Source organism: Galendromus occidentalis, unplaced genomic scaffold (genome assembly GCF_000255335.2).
Source record: "Galendromus occidentalis unplaced genomic scaffold, Mocc_1.1 scf7180000076525, whole genome shotgun sequence".
NCBI lineage: Eukaryota > Metazoa > Arthropoda > Arachnida > Mesostigmata > Phytoseiidae > Galendromus > Galendromus occidentalis.
The window spans coordinates 6294-28252 of record NW_003804514.1 but is presented as its reverse complement, the minus strand read 5'-3'; the positions used below and the strand labels follow the sequence as shown (position 1 = coordinate 28252).

The window sequence follows — 21959 nt, the reverse complement described above, 5'->3', positions numbered from 1 at the left end:
TGGACATTGCGTTCCATTCAAGAATGTGGCCTCTTATTCTCGCAGCTTCATCGTAGCCGAGGACACGGAGTCTGGAGCTCGGTTCGTTGATCGGGAACAGCTCAATTACGATTTATGCCACGCACACGCTCATTACTGTAGGCTTGTGCAATAGATAAATCGTCATCGAGCCGCTCTCTTGCTGCCGAGCGAGACTCACGGGGTTCCATGCGATTCAATACCTACAACCTCCCTCCGATTGCGGCAGTTCCCGTGATGGTGAGACACGGTTTGTCATACCGTCAGAATTGGAGGGGTCCGGACAGGAAGCGTCAAAGTTGGAAAGTTCGACAATCGGGAAATACCGCAAGTATGGAGGCCCGGATTTTCAGTCCTCCCCAGCATCGAGAGGAGAGCCCCGCATTATCCCAAGTAAATATCAGGATTCCGATCGGAGCGATTCCGAGACAGAGGAGGAGCACCCGAGATGATCGTCAGACGACGGACGAAATCGGAGACTGCACCGGAGTCCTCCCCCGGATCTCCCGGAGCAAAATCAAGTTCATTCGACTTCAACGACTGTTGAACATGTGGACGGAAGGACCTAAGTGTGTACATGGAATATGGACGAGTGACGGCCCTCGACTCCCGGGCAGGAACTCGGCGCTCCTCTGAGCGTCGGAGCGGGACAGCGACTCAATGAAATCAGCCACGAAAGTGAATCTCCTGATGTCCAGCTGCTACTACCGCTGCTAAAATTAGAACTTCCAGGGAAGAAGAAGTCTCGCGAACTTGCGCGAGACTCCTCTAGCTTCCGAAGCCCGGGAGCGGTTCTCAGGAGCGCATTGAGAGAGGGCTTGCTGCCGTATTGAGGTCGTGGTGCTGCTGCAACAGGTTTTAGATGCGCACGCAGATCCACACGCCGCCATGATAAAATACGGCATTCAACCTGGCGCTCGGCGAAAACCGGGAAACTTCACGAGATGCGAGAACAATCCGAGAACTCGGAGAACCGTTGGAGGGCCATTAAGGCTCGGCGGAGCGAGAAGAGAGTGTGGGAGAAGAAGAGCGATTGAAGGGGGGAAGGAGGAGAAGCCCTGCTGTTCACTCGGTAGCACTTGTGGATGTCCGGGAATTGAGTAACTCGAGATCAGAGGGAATTCGATTCGACTCCGGCGGAATTATCCGCCACAAAAAGCATGGGGCGCCGCATCGGCTTTGGGGAAATCCGAAAAAGCCTACTCGATAAAGATCACGACTAAATCGAGTGGGACTCGATTCCACTCTGGATTTCACAGGAGTTTCGCGGAAGAACTTCCGGGCAAAAGGATCGGAAACATCCTCGCCCGACTGGTTCCGAGGACCGGCCTGATGCGGAAAGCGATTCCCGCGTCAGCCTTCGGGGTCTCTCAAGTCCTACGACACGATACGAACACGAAACGACTTCCTGTCAGTGTCGGGGGAGGATTCGCGCACCAGACATCCCGTGAATGTTCTGAATAACTCTCATCGGGAGACTCCGGGAAGATCAAGGGGCTGAGCTCTACTCGTAGACACCTCAATTCTGAGCACAGAAGGTTCGCGAGCTCGGGGCCCCTACCCGGGGCCTGGTCGAGACTGACACGGTCCCCGCGCGTCAAAGGCGTTCCGTATGTGACAGAACGTCGGAGTGTACGAGCTGATTCCAGTATCAGCTCGATGAGAATTTTCGAAGCGAGCCGAATCGGATCGGTCGAACCAAAGCACTGATTCCGAGGAGTCGAACACACAGAGCAATCAGAGTCAAACCCAATCCGACTGACGGAGCAGCAGCAACTGGTCAAGTGAGCACGAAGGGCCTGGATCCCACACACGCTGCACTCTCGCTCAAGCTTCCAGCGGTTCGAGCTCTGCGTCGACGGCTCCTTCAATCGGATAGCGGATCTCGGATCCTTGAAATCCTCGAAGATCAGCGGAGCAGACCGTCCGGATTATTCAATTGCAACAGCCAGCACGAGCTGAATCATTTTCCCAGCGACCACAAAGAGCAAATTGATTGAGATCGATTTTGTAAAAGGACCCTCGCGCTTCTTTCGAGCGTCTCAGCTAAAGACCTCCCAGTGGCGCGGGCGCTGTCGTCGTGCCCATGCTGAGAGAGAAGACCCCAGGGATCACTCGTCATCATCAGCTGCTGTATGCGACGACTGTGTGTGTGTGGTTGTTGCCTGCTGCTGTTGGTGGTGAAGTACCTCCCTATATGTGTGTAAGTGAGAACCGCGGCTGCGACTCGAGCGAATCAACTTCTCTCAGCGGGAACAGTCAGCGCCGTCTGCCGTGCCTTAAACTCCGGCTTTCGATCCAAACTAACGACCCTGTGATCCGCGTCCGACACCGAAACGGGCCTCCATGTCAATCGGGACGGTGTTGATTCCAGAAATCTCTGAAGAGCAAGACGTGTTCTGCGCTGCTCGAGAAACCTTCATGTCGATCCTTTCTCAGCTGCAGGACGCGCTGACTGAGAACGTCGTGTCGCGGAGCGTTTACGGCTTCTTCAAGGGCGGCGTTCCCGGTAAGTGGATCCGACCGAGTTCGCGAGCGGGAGCTCCGCTCTCTCAGTCGGTCGGTCGGTCAGAGCGAGATCAATCAGGCCACGTTCCGCCGACGACGGCCATCTCAGAGCGTCAACCACCTGCCTCTTTTTCCTCGTCCATGATTTCTAAACTGCTAAGGAGCTCGTGGATTGAGTGGTTTCCCCGCCGTTACAGGCAATTCCTCATCGGGAGCTGAGACCATCACGACGGAAGTCGACCGCGCAATCAGTAAAGCGATGCGAGGCCTCGCGAAAACTGGTAGCCCTTTCATCGGGATCGCGGGGCTCTCGGGTGCGCTAGCCGTTGCCCTGGGAGCATACGGTGCTCACGGTGAGTAGAAATCCGCTGCGATTCTCTGCCGTTGTCTTGGTCGTTAGGATTCGTTGTCTTGGTCGTGGGGATACGTCGTCAAGCTGGGAGGGATGGAGGCGTCTCGGCATAGAGACTCCCAATAACATTTTTTTTCTGCTTGTGATGCTGACAGTTGTGTATCGCAATGAAGAAATCGAGGAGCAGCGTAAAGAAATCTACGACAGGACCAACAACTATCACTTCATTCATAGCCTCGCTCTCCTGGGAGTACCGCTATGCAGAAGGCCAGTAGTGGTGAGTTCACTTGAATTTTGTCCCGGCGGAATATTAAGAAATACGGTCGGAGGTTACGCGTCCTCCCTCGGCGCGACTGCGGCTCGAGAACTAATCGAAGTCTCTCCAATCTATAGACTGGTTCCCTGCTCTCTGTCGGAACGCTTGTCTTCTGCGGAACTTGTTACTACCGCGCGTTGACGAACGACAATCGGGTTCGTCATCTGACCCCGTACGGAGGCATGTTGATGATCCTCGGCTGGCTCTCGATGGCTCTTTAGGAGCCCGGTCTTCGTTCTCGCATACTGAACTCACGACCGTTCGAATGCCGATAAACCGGAAACGCCGCCGTCCTCGACAAGGTTTCCGAACGTCCAGACTCCAAAAAATGTTTTACATGAGGACGAATGCGGAGTGCTTCGGTCATTTCCAGAAGTCATCTCTTGTGTATTGCGATTAGGAAATAACCGTGCTGGATATTATTCGTAGTCCATGATGTAAATCAGAAAGTTCTTTCACGGTCTGACGAGGAGCTTCTCGACGCCAGCCCGGCAAGCCCTGACCTCCCCGAATTGTAAAACCAATACACTGACGAGACGCCTCATTGTGAACAAGTTCGGCGGCTCCTCAATGTCGAATAGGTTCTCGTCTTTCGTGTGAATATGAACCGGTCTACGTATTGCTTCTGTTTCAATTCTGACGCGGAGAGTGTTCAGACTCAGTTCGCCGAAGTATGCGACACCTGCATCCCGCCCTCACTCTAATCGGTGAAATTGATTACGGAGCACTAAAGATAATGGAAAGCCGCTCTCCGTGAAAATCGATGGGACGGACACAGCGTGGCGTCCGATACGGAAGTTTCATTTCATTGTGTATACTAGGTCTAGCTGAATCAAGAGTGTAGCGCCGAAACGCGGATTCGGAATTTATCTGTCAGAAATCGGAGCAACCGACGGGATCTGACCTCGGTGGTGTGAAATTCGATTGTTGTCTCCGGGAGTAATGATGACGATACTGAATCCATGTTCGGCATTGGGCTGATTCAACTTCCGGAGATAGCTCTCTTTAGAAGAATGGTGCGCACACGATGTGGCAACAGAATAATATTTCGGAATAAAGAAACTCCACAAAATAGTCCACAGCCTTCTCTCTCCTCGTAGGTCGAACAAATCTTCGCCGAACGTCCTAGTGGGTGCTGTTCAATCGACGAGTGCCCGGGCTTCCGCTCAGTCGGCTCGATTCGCCACAATAACACGATGTATTCGAGCGATTTCGATTACGAATGTGAGAGCTTGATGAAGAAATTTGAGCTTCTATCTAGGGAGGGCGAACTGAGCTCACCCACGGCATGCGGAAATCGTGACGCCGCAGACTTACCTCAAACAGAGAATCTTCCTCCCACGAGAAGAAATCCTTATTGAAGACACAGTCTTTCGTCTGGTGACGAATCATGTTGTTGATGCGGCTCGTTGTGAATTGGCACTTATCGCAAGTGTAATCGTCGCATCCACCCTTGTCAGCCATATCGACCCCGAAGGTGTCCTGCGGACTGGAAGAAAATATTCGGATGCTTCATCTGGTGTCGAAAGAGAGAATTCGTGAGCAGCAACACGAAAGGAATCAGATGAGTCCCGCCTGCGGGGGGAACTTTTCCGAGGACTATTTTGTCAATTAAAGGAGCATGATTTAAAACGGCGATTCTGGCGGGGACGAATTTGAGGTTTTCTGACGCGGGAATTCACACGGAGCGATCGACAAGAGAGAGTCCGAGAGATTTCATCACTCACCGGAATAGGAATTTACAGCCCTCAACTGGAGCAGTTCCCAGCTCTCGGAGCGGCACGAAACGTTTGATGATCGCCTGAGAAGGTCGCGAGGGCTCGACATCAATTTCGAGCACGGGCACAGCCTGAAGTCTCCGAACGTAATCTCTCCTCCCTTTAGCGGTTTCACCAACGATAACTACGGGGCGGAATCGGATTTCAGATTATTCCCCACCATGCTATCAGCCCCTTAGCTCGGGCGAGTCCAGGAGACCTCTCTCAACGAGGCGCAGACTCAGGAATATTTTCGCGAGAAATCATCGCGGCAGAGGCGTTCTTCTCTACTGAGAGAATAATCCGGAAGTCGGCTGAGCTGGGAGGACCCCACGTAGTGTACTTGAATATCCATGCCGACTCGTAGCGTATCTACCTCTGATCTGCTTTCGCCAGGTCTTCGTCGTGCCGATTGCCTTTAATCGGCGGTCGAGACTCGCGCGTTGGTCGACGGTGAGTCCGTCACCCTCATCGTTTTCATCATCGTCGTCGTCGAGGAAGTCTTTGTACACTTTAACATGCCTCTCTCGAGCGGATCTCCGGATCTGCAACCCGGAAATTTCCGTTAATCTTCAGCACCGCCCAATCTCGAATTCTCGGTCTTGACCGGCACGAGAGGAACGCAAAGCCGATGACAAAGCCGGCAATACGTCGAACGGATCGGATTCATGGAGGGCCGCACGTACCTCGGCGGCGTCCAGGGACTTTTTCGACTTCTTCCTCGGTTTCTCGGAGTCTAAAGCCTCTCGTGATTTCTTTGATCGACCTCTTTTCTTCTTCGCGCTTTCAGCTCTCGAATTGCTCCTATCGGGCAGGACATTATCCGCTACCTGAAATCCAGACGCGACCGGATGAGCCATGGACACGTTCATTGGATACAGAGCTGCTTCGACTGCGGAGACCGAAAGAATGGGGCCCACCTGAGAAACATCCATCGAGTCCTCGTTGTCTTCTGAGACGGCATCTCCCTCCGGAGTTTCTGCTCGACTCGAGTCTTTTACAAGGATCAACACCGGCTGCACTTCCTCATCTTCGTCTTCATCCAGCGGAGACTCGTCGATCACCGCTTCTGCGGAAAGCAACGGAAAGAAGAGTTAGAGCTCACGTATTATCTCGCTGCTCAGATCGTACGAATGAGCTCCTCGTCTGATGGACTTCGTCCTGGTCCTGAAGCTCGTCTGGTTGCGTCGCCGGATTTCGGCGAGGTAGTATTGTGCCAGTTGTCAGTTCATCTCGGAATCGAGCATTCTCCTCCGGGAGATGGGATCTCTCGTGGGGAGTGAACTCCCGCGGAAGAAACTTCTGTTCCGGGAAGACTCCTCATCGGGACTGACCTTTGGTTCCTATGACGACTTCATCTTCGAGCTGGCTGGTCTCGACAACTTGCTCGTCGATAAGGTCGTCTCCCACCTCGGCGCAGTCTTGAGAGTCGGCCGTTGCGGCCATTCTGGAAGAGAACGAGAATCATCAGCGTTTCCATAGCATGATGACGACGTCGATTCGGATCGAACTTTCCACATCGAACGGCATCGAATTTTCCATCCTCACGATAAACAGGATCCGTCCAACTGCAGCGGCCTCCCGTCGTCAATACCCTGCCTCGTCTCATGCTCATCCTGATCCGGCGGGAGCGCGGACTACCTCCGGAAGCATGTTCACCTTCTCCGAATTTCGTAGCTCTTGCAACGCCCCCCTGTCCACATATCCAGATCGCTTGCCCACCAACGAACGAGAAACACGAACCCGGAGCGTAGCGCTACGTCGCCGCACCGGCGACTACTCAACTGTTGGGTTTTGCGGACAACGGACAGCACCCACTTTTTCGCGTCATTCTCACTTAGTTTGGTTCCATTCGCAGCTTACTCACCGGTCGGGTTGCCTCGAAGATCGGTTGAGACACTTCGGCGGAAAGTTCCGAATCTCGGAGCTCGATGAGCGACAGTCGATCGCCGCTGATCTCGAATACCGGAGTGCGGGTCGAGGTGCAGCTACGATGACAGGGCTCGGACACTCGCTCTCGTGTGTTCGAGAAGAGTCAGCTACTCGGGTAAGGTTCACGAGCGAGGGAGCAACTTCCGATACGGAAGAGCTCGACAGCTCTGCTGTTGCTGACAACGATCAGTCGCGAGGCCGGTGAACGTCTAGTTCCGAGCTCCTCTGAGTTTCAACGGGCTGTATTCTCTTCCTCCCAAGAGTGGCCCACTCGGGACGCGAGAACGAGCAGGGAAGTCTTCCGGAGAGCGACCGAAGGGAATGAGCTCTCACTTTTCTCGAAGCTCGGTGTTCGAGGAACTCAAGTAGCGAAGAACGAGCGGTAGCAGCAGCAACACCGCGGTTTCTGGAGCGCGTCGGATGAATGCATTGCGAAAGTTTCGGACAGGGGCGGTCTGACGCGCTCCGAGTGCGCCCATGAATGAGGAGTGAGCACCTCTTGCTGGAAGTCAGCGACGGGCTGACATCTCGCATGAGTTTTTCCAGAGTCTCCTGTTGCTATCGTTTATATTTGCTCTTCGTGGGTAAGAACCAGGCCATTTCTTTCCATTCTCCTGATGCATTGAGGAGCCCGGTAGGAGCCCTCGAGCCCATGGGTTCGGAAACGGCTCTTTCAGCCCCAGACGCCTTCATATCCACAGAAAGCATGCTCCTCTCACCAGGCCTTCATCATTCGCGGATCTCTTATCCAGGGGCCCGGAAATCAATCCCGGGATGCAGGTTGCCCCCTGTACCGAGACCCGAGGCTGTCCGTCCCCTCCGAGCTAGAGAAACTCTCCCAGCATCATTCTCTGCTTTCTCCCTCTTCTTGATCCCGCCTGCATAATCCTAACATCAGGCGGTTTCTATCCGACAAGCTCGGGACGAAGCTCCCGAAGATCTCCTGCATCTCCGGATATTTCGGGGAGTTCCGAGTGGAACAATTCCGTCAGATCCGACAGCGAAGCTTGAGCATTCTTCGAAGTATTATTCCGGAAGAAAGCGATCTCCGGCGGAACCCTCCGATCGAGCTCAGCTGTCCGAGATCAGCAAAACTCCGATCCGAAATGCATGGGGAGCGGTACGGGGTCCACGGGTCGGCGTTGCTTCCATGTTTCTTCGGGCCCAAGTGTCACGCTCTCGGGGCACAGATTTTAGATCGGTCTGTCCTTCGAGACCTTGCCATCAATTCGGCAGCGCTGCTCTATGCAGCATCCACCCAGCAACATGAGATAAGCGCGCAGATCGCTTCTCGTTTTCGATCGAGTGAAGAGCCACTGTCATTGCACGTCCGAAGTTCTGAGCCTAATGCACTGCTTCTGACTCCAAAGGATGCTCCTAGGCGTCCCTGAATCCAATCCCTCGCAATCAAGAAATTCCCGATGATTCGTCGTCGAGCGGAAGCATAGAGCGAGTTCGGAAGCGCCCCACCGGGCTATGATCCCCGTCGTAGGCCATGGCTCCAGACCCAAGACATATTCAACAACGTAATCAGAAAGCCTGACGGAGAAATGCGATGGACCGCCCCACGGCGCTTGCAGTTTCAGCAAAGATCATCGGGATCAATGCCATACCTCTCACAGCAACACATTCCGCTCCTAATGAATTTTGTGTTCAACACCCCTTGTAAGGGTTTCCCTAAGACTTGACTCGCGGTGAATGGTACGCAATCTTCATCTTTCGTGTCGTCGGACTCGGACTTTGGCTCAGAAGATCAGAGACCGGGTTCCGGATCCGTTCAACAGCATGTTCCCTGCCAGCCGCAGCGGCAGCAGCCGCCTCTAGCGGAGGTGCTAGCAGCAGCAGCGGTGGTGGTGGTGGTGGTGTTGTTGAACGCACTCATACCCACACGGCGAGGAGTGAGAACTTGGCGGTTAGTCGTGGTTTTTCTCGTCGTCATCGCTCTGCGTTCGGACCGTGTCAAAGTGTCGTCACACGGGATCCTCGGAGGCGGCGGCCACCGTGCGGTGTGATTTGTCCGCTGAGAAAGAACATTGTCGATGGCCGAGAGGTGAAGCGTGTGCTCCAGAGGTAAGGTTCTTCCCTTTCGAAGGCCAACTGTTGTCTAACAAGAGACAGAGAGGCATTCACGTGTGTTCTTCTCCACCTGGCTCGAAGAACTCCTGAGATGTGCGCTGGTCATAAATAAATGATCACAGCATGGGATTTCGGTCACGGATATTACAAGAATCCCATGTGTGATTCGAGACGTTTTGGTGTTGTCGACGGACAAAGTATCTAAATCACTTTCCCCGCATCGATACTAAGTTTTGGATCGTCGATCGATCCGCTGTTGTTCGCTCTGTTACGAGAAGCCTCAAGATAATTCGACTCGGGCATGGCGTTCGAAGCCGTCGGAGCCACGCGCATGTTCGATACCGTCATCGAGGTAAATAAACCTCCGTACAGAGAACTTGGCGCGGTACTGCTTCCGAAGGCCGGATCTCGGTACCACTCCATTGATTATGAGCTCCAATATTTGATCGTAGAGTCACCGGTCAGAACTGAATGATCCTGGGAAGTGAATCTTCCGTCAGCAGAAGCATGCCTTCCGGCGGTAAGCATGCCCGATTCCGTTTTCGTACGCAAGCAACAGCGATCCGGCGAACGCCCGATTTTCGGGTGCCGGATCGTCGGACTTGTTGCTCTTTTCGGTGCGCGCGTTCGTGGAGCGCGCAGCTGGTAGCTATGGAATGCGTTCGACCATCACAGCCCAAAGCAATTCGTCGAGATTCCGTCTCGCCGGTCGATGAGCGCCGAGTTCCTCTGATTGCTTATAAAGAAGTCCCGGTGAAATACAGTATTCCCTTAAGCGCTGAATTTTAAATGGCCACCAAGCGAAGGTCACGCTGCTCTTGCACAGAAGTATACCGCACACGCCATGAAAACCGTTCCGCAGTGTTTTGTGATCCGCGGAAGTCCTTCGAGCGCTCCGGTGCCGACCAGTGGAATGCTCGATCATGGATTACAGTGAGCGTCGGTCGATATGGAGTCGGAAGGTATATCCGACATCAGACCCCGCGTGTGAACATAGAGCTCCTCATTTTCATATAATTCGATTATTCCATCTTGATTCGACCACAAGGAATGAGCGAACTCCGGCCAAGACGTGTCGGGTAATTTCTAAGGCCGGGACGATCTTCTCTCAACGTGAGTTCAATTTTCAGAGCGTTGAAGCTTAGAGGAATTTGATTAAGCGCCGCCATGGAGACCCTCGTGTCGTCCTATCTGTCGAAGAAGCTGCCTTCAGGATCGAAGAAGTCTCTATCGGATAGTGTGAGTAGCTTTCAGAAGGCCCACGCTTTCGAGCACAGAGCCTGATAATCCCCCTGGGAAGAAATCGAATCGAGATGTTTTGCATTGCGCCTAATCCTCCCGAAGGTTCGGGTCCGAAACCCGTTCCGACTGTAGTTTCCGAGTCTCGTAGTTATCGATGCTTCGATGTTCACAGCTGGAAACGGCTAGCAGAGTTCAAGGCCTGCTTTCGGAAGACATCGTCTTCGAGAAGAGCGGACCGCAGAGCGATCCGTGGTTGAAAACGATGGAATCTCTGCGTACAGCTGACTGCTTCAATAACGGCAAAAATGGCTCCTCGTAAGTGATTCGAACACTATTGAAAGTTTCTGGAGGAGAGGGGATCCCGAGGATGTTCGCTAACGGCACTTTTCCATTTGATTTCAAGGGAGAAAATCTCCATCGGCTTCTTCAGTGTCCCACAGAAAGCTCAGAAACGTTTCAGCGACCACGAGAATGACGGTCCCCAGGCGAGTCTATAAAACAATGGCCAATCCCTCATCCAGAGCGCTCTGGGGAAATCGATGCTTGGGACGACCGGGCTCTATGGAGATCTCCCCGATGACGATAAACATTTCCCGTAGGTGATTCTGCGGAATTCAGGCAGCAGAGCCCAGGTGGGTCTCAGTAATGTCGGAAACACCTGTTACTTCAACTCCATGCTGCAGTGTTTGACCAACTGCAAGCCTTTCTACAACTATATCCGGAGCGAGGCTCATGATAAAAACGTTTGTCGACGGAGTAAGTATTTGGTCTGTGACGAGGAATACAGCAGGATATGGTATCAATCGCGAATTCCTCAGGCGGCTCGCTAAGTCAGCATGAATATTCATTTTCAGATGATGGTTGCGTGCTATGTCTCTTGAAGAACTTTTGCGTGAACCACATCCCCGTGAATCCTTCGCAAAAAGTAATCAGCGGCACAATCCTACGGGAACTCCTGGTCAAAATGCGAACAGGTGAGAACCATCGAATCCGCGCAGATGCTCTCTGCGCGATTTTTCTGCCGCGGTAGGTCCACGGCAGTATACAGCAGTCTGTGCTCGGAGCGCCGGCGGGCATCCGGGAAGCTACACATACGATTTCATTAATTCATGATTTGTCTTCCGCACAGCCGTTCGTCGTTGGAAGATACACGCGCAACAATCAGCCGATGAGATTATGAGCTACATGATGGATTCCATGTGGGAGCGAGAGATGCAATATTATTCTTGTAAACAAAACCAAACACCAATTTTCAACATTTTCGGAACAGTCGTCGAGCAGCAGTATGCTTGTTCTTTGTGTGGGAAAGCGTCTGTCGTCAAAATGATCGAGCCCACGATAATTCTCGGTTTGATAAATGGGGACCGCCGCTCGGTTCAAGACCGTCTCAGAGTCGAGTATGGACTAGCGGAAACGTTAACTGAGCCGAAGGACACGTGCAATGGATGCGGGCGAGCTCGGGTGAGTCGAAGGATCTCCAGATGTCGATTCTCCATCCCTCTGATCCTGGTCCTGACACGGAATGGAACGCGGGCGTCTAACATTTTCCTCATGCACTTCAGACGCCTCGGCCGACGATGAAGCGCGTCCTGAGAGATCTCCCAATGGTTCTCGTGGTCATGCTGAAACGATTCTACGTGATGGACGGCATCTCGCATAAGATCAACCAATTTGTGCAATTCCCTGAGACGCTAGATCTTCGTCCCTGTATGGATCCGTTGACGAAAAACCAAAACTCGCTTTACAAGCTCACCGGTGTGGTCGAACATTGGGGCAAATCGGTGACGGATGGGCATTACGTCGCGTATTGCAAAAACTATTGCAATTTGCGAAAAACCGAGGGATGGTTCTACCTGAATGACACGTTGGTTCGACCCATAGACCTGAAGGAGGTACTCCAGAAGCACGCTTATCTGCTGTTCTATACCTCACAAAATCAAGCGATACGAACGATAAGACTCCCCACGAAGGTCGCGAACCCGAGTCCGATTATTTCGGCGAGTGCTCCGCAGAACAAAATGCGAAAGGTATTTTGAGTGTTCCGTGTCCTGCGGAGGAAATCTTGAGCAGAGCTTTGAGAGTTCCTTGTGAGAGTCCTCCATCGGCTAAAGCAACCGACATCTTGCCTTTCAGACATCCACCGAAGCATTGTCGACCATCTCGCCTCCTTCTACAATCTCGAAGTACCAGACGAACGGCACCCCGAAAGGAACGCCGCGAAAGTTGGACCTCGAACTGCCAAGGTTGGAGCCCACCGGCGGCAACGAGCCCGGGTGCAGCGGTTACAGCAGCAGTGCCGCTACCGATGCGAAGGATGAACTCTCAAATGGGAAGCAGCAATTAGCTACGCTGCCGACAAAAGCAGCCACGTCACCTGTTCCGGCGACGAGCCCAACGTCGACCCCAGCTCTGCCTACTCCGGCAACTGGTACATCGGATACGACTAAGAGAAGCACGGACGTCGGGGATGCCGATATTGTTAGTAACGAGCCGCACAAAGCAACAACAGTTCGTTCGAAGTCGTTCAGTCTTCTTTTGGATGGGAACGGAAATTCCCATAAGAAACACCGGGAGAAGAATGGGAAGAAATCGATTTTCACCAACCTGGGGTCGAAGCTGATCATGCTGAAAAACTTGCCGCCTGATCAGAGCGAATTCCAGAAGAGTTTGGTTCCCTACGAGAGCAGTGACGACGACGAAGATGAAGCCGAAGAAATCGTGTCGAACAGTGAGTATAATCCGCAAAGATGATTCGGCGAGTAGCCCCACCCGAGTAATCTGCGAATATCGCGAACCGGGGAGGATTTCTCTAAAATGGCCGCCTTTCGATCTTTCAGGAACTGTTCCGCCTCAAAATGGGCCCATGAATAATGGGTCACGCTTCTCGAGCTCGTTGACCTGGGTCGTGGACAAACTCAACGACGCCCCATCCGTCACTTCGAACTCGTCCCAGAACAGCAATGTTCACGGCACGAGCCCGGGTTGGACAGTCTCGTCAACCGACCCCTCTCGAGCGACAAGTCCGCACGGAGCTTCGTCTCCAGCACCGACAGCGCAAGCCGGCAGCAGTAAGGGCACAGCGAAAACTCAGCGTTCCCCAAAAGTTTCCACTGTGTCATATTGTCCGAAGATGCCCCCAGCCCTCCAGAAGGAAGAACTTCGCAGAAAAGAGGAACAACGTTCTAAGGGGCTCGCATCCCCGGGGCCGGCCACGGCTGCCGCACGCTCTTCGTCGCACGGTTCCGAATCGGCTCGGAATCAACATAAACACAGCACAAGCTCATCGAGCAAAATTTCCCAGGAAAGAACTTATACGAATGGAACGTCCGAATCCCGATCCTTCACTGAGAAGGCATCAGTAGCCGCACAACAGAGGGCATACCCGTTGGATAGAAGCAGAAATTCCGATGTTTCCACCAACGGAAACTACTCCGGTGGCGAGACACAGCACAGCGATGTCCCTCAAAACGGTGCATCAAATGGTTTCACTTATTGGGGAGCTTCAATCGATTCTTCAAAATCCAGGACGGAGAGAGACGAATACGACGAGGATCTCGACCGAGGTCGCCAGAAAAAGGTGCGCGAAGCATTTCTGTCGGGGCGGAAGGAAAATAGAAGACGAAGTATTTTTTTCGAGCCCAGACGAGCCGCAGCTAGAATCAGGCCTTTGTTTGATCAAATTGAAAGATGTACATCCGAGTTCGCGAACTGTCGATAGCCAGCTCTGTTTTCGAATCTGCCGACGATCCTCTCACTGTTTTTTTTCCCCTTCCAGATGAAGCACAGACATCCGTGGAAGGGCGGTGACCGCAGGGCTGAGAACCCATTCCAGCGCGAACAGGATATGCGATATAAGGCTCACGGTGGTGGTTCCATCATGCATAAGAAATCATTCAAAGATTCGAAGCATCCGTCGAAATTCAAGAATCGTTTTCATAAGTGGGGCAATAGCCACAGCGTGAACAACGATCACAACGGCAATTATCACCAGAACGGCAAGCATCACTGGAGGTTCAATTCGAAAGGGAGATACGAGAAGAATTCGAGCTATGATCGGTAGAGGGGGTACTATAAGCTACTCGCAGTATGGAATCGTGTCACAGATTTACCCTCCGATCAACGCCGATCGCTCCTCGATTTCGTCTTTCATCGTTGCTCAAGAATTTTCTTTGAATCTTGTTCGGCAACGAGCATAACAATGGCAGTGCGGTGCGTCGTTAGGAACGAAGGGCATTACTGAAGCTATCATCTGTGACGATTTGACTATAAACACATTATATATAGTAGGTATTCATTTCTATGAATATTCGAGACTCGGTCTTCGAGTACCGACCTCAAGCTGCCGGTTCGAGATCCGTCGACCCGTATGCAGCTCATCGAGGTGGGAGTCTTCAAGTTGTAAAATGTCTGGGATGAGTTCGTCCGGGAGAGGCATGGAGTACTTTATGAGCACCCTGGGGGATCTCTTCAGATTCTGCAGATTCCTGCGGCGAAGAGCGATCGCCGCCCCGCAGGAGCGCCGACCTCATGACCTTCTCCTAGACGGAGTTTTCTTCCATGAAAGTGAGTTGTCATCTACCTACGAGGCCAGTGGCGAGCATAACCTCACGTCGAGAATCTATCATTTGTCGTGATCCCAGTTGTCCTTGTCTCCGTTCCTCCACTTTTGTCGATCCACGATGATGATTCTGTACATAGGACGGCCGTATACCGTCTGGGGAGGTGAACCATAGTGAAGGAGTCGTGTTGGGCATGAAAATATGCACTAGAAAGAATAGGGAGCCTGGAGTCTGAACGAGGAATATTTGATGTGTTTTGATACTAGATAAGCTCTCGCACGACCTTTGTGCGCGTGATCATTCTGTGAGGGGTTACGAGATCGTTATATAGAGAGAAAAAAATATGTATCTGTTTGGACCTGTAATCATTATGAGCGGATGTGTGTATAAAGTACCACGAGATGATTTACCCATCATGGTTGGAAACCCGAAGAAGACGGTCTTCATTACTGTGGGTCAGGTGAATGTCATCTGGGGGGAATGGATTTTCCTCTAGAGTTCACAGGGACGCGGGAGACAAGGGCGCCAGGTGGGGGAGGGCCTCAAGGAGAACCGCGGAGGAGGGCGGAGATTTCTGCGGGAGTCTTCGAATGGTACATCTCTTCTGAGTGGAGTGATGAGCGTGCCCAAAAACCTCGGGCAGTCATTGATTCTCGACAATTTACGGACGATTCATGTGAGCCCAATTTATTCGCCACCTTCCTTACACCAGAAAAAGAAAACCTACGGGGCTCAAGCCTTGCCGGACATTCAAATTTCAGATATGAGTTCGTTATATCCGGAACAAGCTGAGTCCCGGTAACGGTCTCGTCCTGTCCGAGCATTGAACGCTCGGTCTTCTACGTGCTGCGTCGAGTCCATTTTCAACAGTCTCGAGAGGGGGAAGGTCGTCCAGAGAACACCGCTCAAGGTCAGGGAAGTCCGGAGGTTCTGCGGTGCCTTCGCAACGTCGTATCCGCGGGTCCCGGGCCGATTGTGTCATCGGATTGGTATCCTGGACGAGCTCTAGCACCTATAAGCCATAACGAGTGATTATCATCATCCATCTGGAGACTGGCGGCTCTGCTATCCGCAAATTGACTCTGATCTCCTAGATCGAAGCTTAACGAAACTCGGAATTCTCGGCCATAAATTACAATGAAGACATGGCCGGCCTTATCCGGCGTCAGCTAATGTCTAGGAGGAATATAAGGGAATAAACCTTCTCATGAAGAACGTAGACTCTTGCGGCAGCCGCTTTCAAAGATTCTTGATGTTTCTCAAGAATTTCTATGACTCCACCCACATTCTTAGGTTTCCGGGAAGTTTGCGAGTAGATCGAATGGATGTTCTCCAGATGCTCTCTGTAGTCGCGTAGGCGGCTTTGGAAATCGAGCACCTGGTGAGAGGAATTTCATAGAGCCAGATGAAGAATGATCGCTGATACGATCATCGCAATGAAGGCGAAGTCTAAAATTATTATTACGGTTTGCTCGAAATACGATCTGCAAACGAGATCTTTAGCTTGTTGCGGTAGATCGGGGAAGTCGGCGAGGGTCTCGAAGAAAGCTCGCTCGTCAGCGAGTTTCGATCTAATGTTTTTGCCGATCCTGAAAACCTTGTCCATGGAAGCACTCAAGCTTCGCAGCCTTTCTTCGATGAACGAGTTCTCCTCCTGGGAATGATGCTTAGTGAGACTTCTTGAGCATGGATCGCGTTATCTGCGGCCGTTTCACTGTCGCATTTCAAGTTAGTGAGAGAGGAGCCGACCTCCAAACTCGAGAGAAGACTTCTTGTTGGTTCTCGACAGGTCTGACTCGATTCTCGGATTTTTTGCATTTCACTGAATGTTCGTTGCGCCTCTCCACGCAGATCCTCGGGGACCGGTTGTTCCTTCCAAGCGTCCTTGACATCGCCATGACATGTCCGCATCATCACCTCGTTGTCCGACATCCTCTGGGGGATTGAATTGATTCTTATGAACCGATCAGAAATTACTGAGAAATCACTCTGTGTACATTCACACATAGGTAGTCATATATTGAGAGCTCGTACGAGGAATTTCTAGGGGCCACCAGTCATCTTGTGGGTGAGAAGCGCCATCCTCAAGTGCATGGACCAGGGTCAATCCTGATTGTCAATTGGTGAATGTGCTCCACCTTAAGGTATGGGCGAGGTTGGGTTCATTTCGCCTAGGACGCGAAATGAACCAGAGTCGTCGAGGAGCTCGCGGGCGACAATCCTCGACCTGGGAGTCCTTCAAACCTGATGGATCAGTGGAATGCCAGGAAGGCCTCGGATAGCGAAGCCAGCGCGTCGATCGGGACTTGGAGCGGAGAATCTCCACATTTCGGATGGGCATTGGCATCGACGTTGACCTCAGAAAGCTCACGAATTAGAAAGTGCCTGAACCATTAGTTAGCGTCATCAGGACACCAATGGTTGCGGGAGAGTAAGTCTAGACTGAGCTGACAGCATCGCCTTTCGCTTTCCGACGAGTCTCGACCGGCTGCTTCACGCCTGCTGACGCTGCTGTCAGCGCGCTGGTCAACGGTGGGATGAGTCGACGCGGAGGAAAAGCGGACCAAGTTCTGCTTGATGCTTCGGGGAAGAGCCACCGCACTGACGGATGATGGAGCTGCGTGGACGACGGCCAACTTCGGAGACTGCTTCCTTCGAGCAAGGAATTCAGTTGTCGGATTTCCCTCTTACGATACGTTTGAGACGCTCGACCGGTGACCTTTCATGGCGCCGGCGTCGCCGTTCGCTTGAGTTCTTTAGATTCGGACCGTCTATGTCCGAAGTCTCTGAATGATAGAGGGGACACGAGTGGCGTCCTTGATTCCGGTCTGAAGAGAGTCGTGATTTCGCCTGCACTTGACCCGGTCAGCCCAGTGCCTGGATCTCGACCGACCGATTCAATTCCTTTAGACAACCGGCGCCTAGGCAAGTCAGAACCCACTCGCACATTCGCTACGTCGCCCGTGCCTCCTGGTCTACGGTTCCAGAAAGAACCTCTGTTCCTGATACTCCTTCGTTCCTGGTACGAGAGATTCGCCGTGCTCTAAGAAGATAATAGGGCCCGATTCTTGGGCAGCCTTGATCTGCTCAATAATTTTATCTGGGACACATTGGTGAGGGTCCCAATGGGTATCGGTACCCTGCGTTCCGTCCGAGAGATAGGTCACTCTCCTGAAGTTCGACCACTCGGCCTTAGGGAGGTTCCCTCGCTGATCCGAGGCCTCCGAGAGGATCCGCTCTCGAAGCTTGCCCTGATTGACTCCTCTTCGGGAACAATTCTTGTACTTGAGTTGCTCATTGGGAGCACCTGGGACCAGATCTTGTCCCGCCGCGGCGGGACCAGATCTGGTCGCGCCGGGAGCTCCGCCCGAAACTTAGCATCTAGTTCAAAGCGAGCTCCGGTCCTCTTTCATCAATCTCGTTCCATTTCGTGTCAGCAATGGGCAGAAGGGCCACCCCGAATCATTCTTGACACATACTTCAGTCGCGTCTACGAAGCAGTCTCTGATTGTCGATCATGTGGTCAGACCAGGAAACTCCGGTCTGGCAGAGAAAGAAAATTCCGATTCCGTCTTCCTGCATGTCAAGGTTCCGTGTTGGACGAGGGATCACCGCGAGAGAGTCTGAGCGTGTAGTGCAACACGGCTCATAGCTCCAGCTTATTGCACCTATCTTTTGTATTTCGTACCGGAATCGAGCTTCAACGATCGACAGCTACTTGATAAGCAGATCGTGTCGCGTCTCATTTGGAGGTCGGACAAATAAACATGGCGCATGCAATCAGAATTCTGGAGCAGCACCATCTGGAAGGTACCCGTCAAACGAGCGCTCACATTGTTCCTACCGAAGTTCGTCCATCGCGAATATTCCGCTCCGACGACGAAGAGCGCACCGAGCGGGGAAGGAGTTCAGAATCGGTCGCGATTTGTTCTCCTCTTCGGAGTTGGATCTGTGAACGAGTCGAGAATTGCGCTCGGTTCTGGAGACGATTTCTTCTTGATGACACCGCGTGATTATATACGAGGACTTGCCGACGCGAGCGCTGAGGTGCTGCTCGTTGTATTTTCTGGGGACGGCCGGCTCGCTTAGGGGAAACCTCAGCGCTATTCAACAACGTCTTCCGTCGCCGGCAACTCGACGAAAAACGCCTGCGTGTCCGTCGGAAGATGTTTCCGGAGCAGGAACTCTCGGATGCGGATCTCAGCGGACCGTGGGTTGTTGACTCGTAGAGTGGCAAACATAGGGCTTCGGTCCTTCGCACGGAAAAGCGACGCCGCGAAGATGAAAATAAGTCTGTGAAATTATCCGCTATCGTGCGCTGCTCGACATACCCTCGCCGGTATCCGAGTGGAAAGGACGGGGCAAATGGTTGAATCACTTTGTCGCTTGTATACAACGCACTTCGGTGACGTCCCCTCTACGGACGAGGAGAGTTAGAGGAGTATCTGTTTCCTAAGGAGGACACGGACATTGGCGGTTCTATTTCGGACTGAAATCGAAGCTGGTGACGCAGTTGGAAGAACGCTCAGAATTTCCATGTCTGACCCTTCGGGAGCAAGGGAGTTACACCGAGTGGGAGCGTGAACTTCATTGAGCTGCTTTGAGCGTCCGGGAGTCATTCAGAGTGAGCTAGCCGTGAGTATTTCCGGTAATTCCCATCTCCAAATATGGAAGCGTCGATTTTCCATCGACCTGTTGGTAATTCATGGACGGATGAATAGTCAGCACGTTGAGGGACCGGTCAGAGAGGCTCGGGGAACCTCCGAGAGCTCAGCCTGACGATTCAGTCCCTTCCCTTGAAGAGATGAGTTCCAAGAGGGTAATTGGCCGAAGAGACGAGCGAAGCCCTTGTCGCGGCTTCGGCCCTTCTGCTTTTTCCCCGTCGCTCCGACCGGCACAACACATCACTCCAAGAAGATTCACGTGAAAGAGAAATTTGATGTTCGCTGAGCTCACACACTTCTTGCCATCCAATGGTCACAGAAAACTCCCTTTGGCAACTTCTTCTTTCTGAGGTTTTCCCCGATTCGCCAGAAACAACACCCGTCCATCATCCTTTGTTCCATTCTTCCAAAAGCGATTACCAGTACATGTCATCGGTAATACCGTACATTTTCGACAGAGGATCTGTTCGAGTCATGTCGCTGTTGGTACCCCTGGGTTTGCTACAGCTGCAGGTCTTGCATCCCCACTACGCTACCACGACGCCCGCAAGTCACTTCGTGGCTCAACCGCACTACGTGTACCACCACAGTCCGAGCGTTTATGGCGAGCACGACGTGAGTATAATACTTCATTCTGTACACGCGATTCATTCGAGTTTGACGAAGCCTATCAGACGCCTTCACCTATTGGAGCCTCCCCGGACCTCGTTGCGACCCTCGTTCTTGAGAATCCTCGCTCAGTCAGTGAAACAGTGGTCCGGCCAGCTCTAGAGATTTCGCGCGTCGTTGAGGATTCAGGAGCAATTTCTTGTCAAGGCCAGCCTTTCCACTCTCTGGTGTTAGCTGTCTTTGATGAGGGATCGGATGCGGGTAGAGCCTCTCGAGAACCTCCGTCCATCAAGTAATTGCCCGGATTTTTTCTCTGCCCAAAATGTTTATCGTGAACGGGCGCGTGGAATTATTCTGTGTCGCGGGGAACATTCTGGTTGCTTCGGATAGCATAAATAGAGCAAGGTCCTTAGCATTCAGAAGAAAAAAACGAACCGTAGCGAATCGCGTTCAAAGAGACCGCTAGCACGGCTCATTGGAGAGTTTTTCTCGAGTGTGTCTCACTCCGTTCGAGGTTTCAATTCGTAACGATCATATTCACAGCGTTGTTCGCACGAACATTCGAGCAGATGTGCTCCCTAGCTTTCTTGGAAATATCGACTGCGACGAGGAATAATTTTTTTTGGTTTGCCGAGAATCCAGACACAAATTTGTAGCTCGTCCCTTCGGGGCTACTGCACAGGGGACCATAGGATTCAAGACGAGAGGAGCTCGAAGGAGAGCAGAATGCTAAAATGAAATACAGACTTCGTTCCAGTTGGGCCCGGGACACGATATAGCGGCTCTCCAAATCGAGGAGGGCAGATATACTTCACCGAGGGTCTTCTTCGATGACGATTCCCTAGATGCGAGCCGCGAGATCCGGCTCGAAGAACAGTTGCGCGAGGAGCGCCTTCGTCAACTACAAGCGCCTCTCGGGTGAGCTCAGAAACCTGCCTCGGTTGCGAAGCTCAGGCTCGAAGACGTCTCGCGGATAAGCTTCAAGGATGAGATTCCCTTCCAGGCCACCGCTTCGTGAAGTGCGACGGTACGAGAAGAGCGTCGAAGGCGACTTGGATTTCTCAGAAGACAAAAAATTCAAACACCGCAGAAAACGGCGAGCAATCGATTTTGGAGATGCCGAGTTACGACGTAAGTCCCTTGATAGTAATGTCTCGTTCCCATGCCTCAAACGCCTCCTGCCGAACACAATCGATCCATCTATGGTAGGTAATTGCTTGCCGCCGATTATTCTGGGCCCCGTAGAGAAAATCATGCGGCTGCCCCTCGCGTCGGAAAGCATTGAGCTCGGTGCTGACTTTGGAGCGGCGGTGCCGGTGTTGGCACGGAAGATTCTAAAATGAAACATACGCTCATTGATTCGAACGTCCAACGCGTCTGTTGCGTCAAATGAGCACCGTTACCCAGCGCGCAAGAGCGTGCCAGCTTGACCACCGAACCAATCACGGATCGATAGGTGCTCACACTATCCAACTATTCGAGCTATAACTCGATCACAGAAAATTCCTCAATGGGCGTACGCTCAATTACACAATATGCGAGAGCTATTGTTTCCGCAATCAAGGTGAGCGACGGAAAAGACTGTAATTGAGAGGAAAAATGACTAGCTCACAATGGGCCAGTCGGATTGCCGGGCTCGATTGGCAAGAAGATGCGTGCGGAATGGCCGAGAGATGTCTAAACTAGTGGAGAAGCCGAAAAAACCACCCTCTGCGAGATGCTCCGTAATCAGATAGTATTGTTCGATCTTCTGTGGGGGGGGGGCATCTTATTGAGATTCCTTGATTGATTTCCGTTTTTTGAGATTTCCGTCGGATCTCGCGAATGAGTGGGTCCATGCAATCTCCCTTCAGCTGAATGATCGGAACAACCACTGTTTCTCGCTCGGTAAGATCATCGAAGGTCCTGATTCGCACTGTCGTAATT

General features: G+C 52.3%; 3 protein-coding genes across 3 annotated transcripts; all 3 read left to right on the top strand.

Annotated features, from left to right (window-relative positions):
* Nucleotides 1–2172: 2172 nt before the first annotated feature.
* Nucleotides 2173–4208, top strand: LOC100901104 (transmembrane protein 256 homolog). The gene is made up of 4 exons (XM_003739435.2): nucleotides 2173–2527; nucleotides 2724–2879; nucleotides 3034–3155; nucleotides 3272–4208. Exons 1-4 carry the CDS (start codon nucleotides 2365–2367, stop codon nucleotides 3413–3415), a joined length of 585 nt encoding a protein of 194 aa, XP_003739483.1. The 5' UTR covers nucleotides 2173–2364; the 3' UTR covers nucleotides 3416–4208.
* Nucleotides 4209–10126: 5918 nt separating this feature from the next.
* LOC108865249 (ubiquitin carboxyl-terminal hydrolase 36) lies at nucleotides 10127–14261 on the top strand. The gene is made up of 10 exons (XM_018642100.1): nucleotides 10127–10198; nucleotides 10374–10516; nucleotides 10605–10686; nucleotides 10801–10957; nucleotides 11056–11175; nucleotides 11331–11662; nucleotides 11764–12228; nucleotides 12335–12929; nucleotides 13039–13778; nucleotides 13977–14261. Exons 1-10 carry the CDS (start codon nucleotides 10127–10129, stop codon nucleotides 14259–14261), a joined length of 2991 nt encoding a protein of 996 aa, XP_018497616.1.
* A 5589-nt stretch (nucleotides 14262–19850) lies between these two features.
* Nucleotides 19851–21464, top strand: LOC100902109 (uncharacterized). Its single transcript, XM_003739442.1, has 3 exons — nucleotides 19851–20039; nucleotides 20791–20951; nucleotides 21037–21464. Exons 1-3 carry the CDS (start codon nucleotides 19851–19853, stop codon nucleotides 21374–21376), a joined length of 690 nt encoding a protein of 229 aa, XP_003739490.1. The 3' UTR covers nucleotides 21377–21464.
* The last annotated feature ends 495 nt before the right edge of the window (nucleotides 21465–21959 follow it).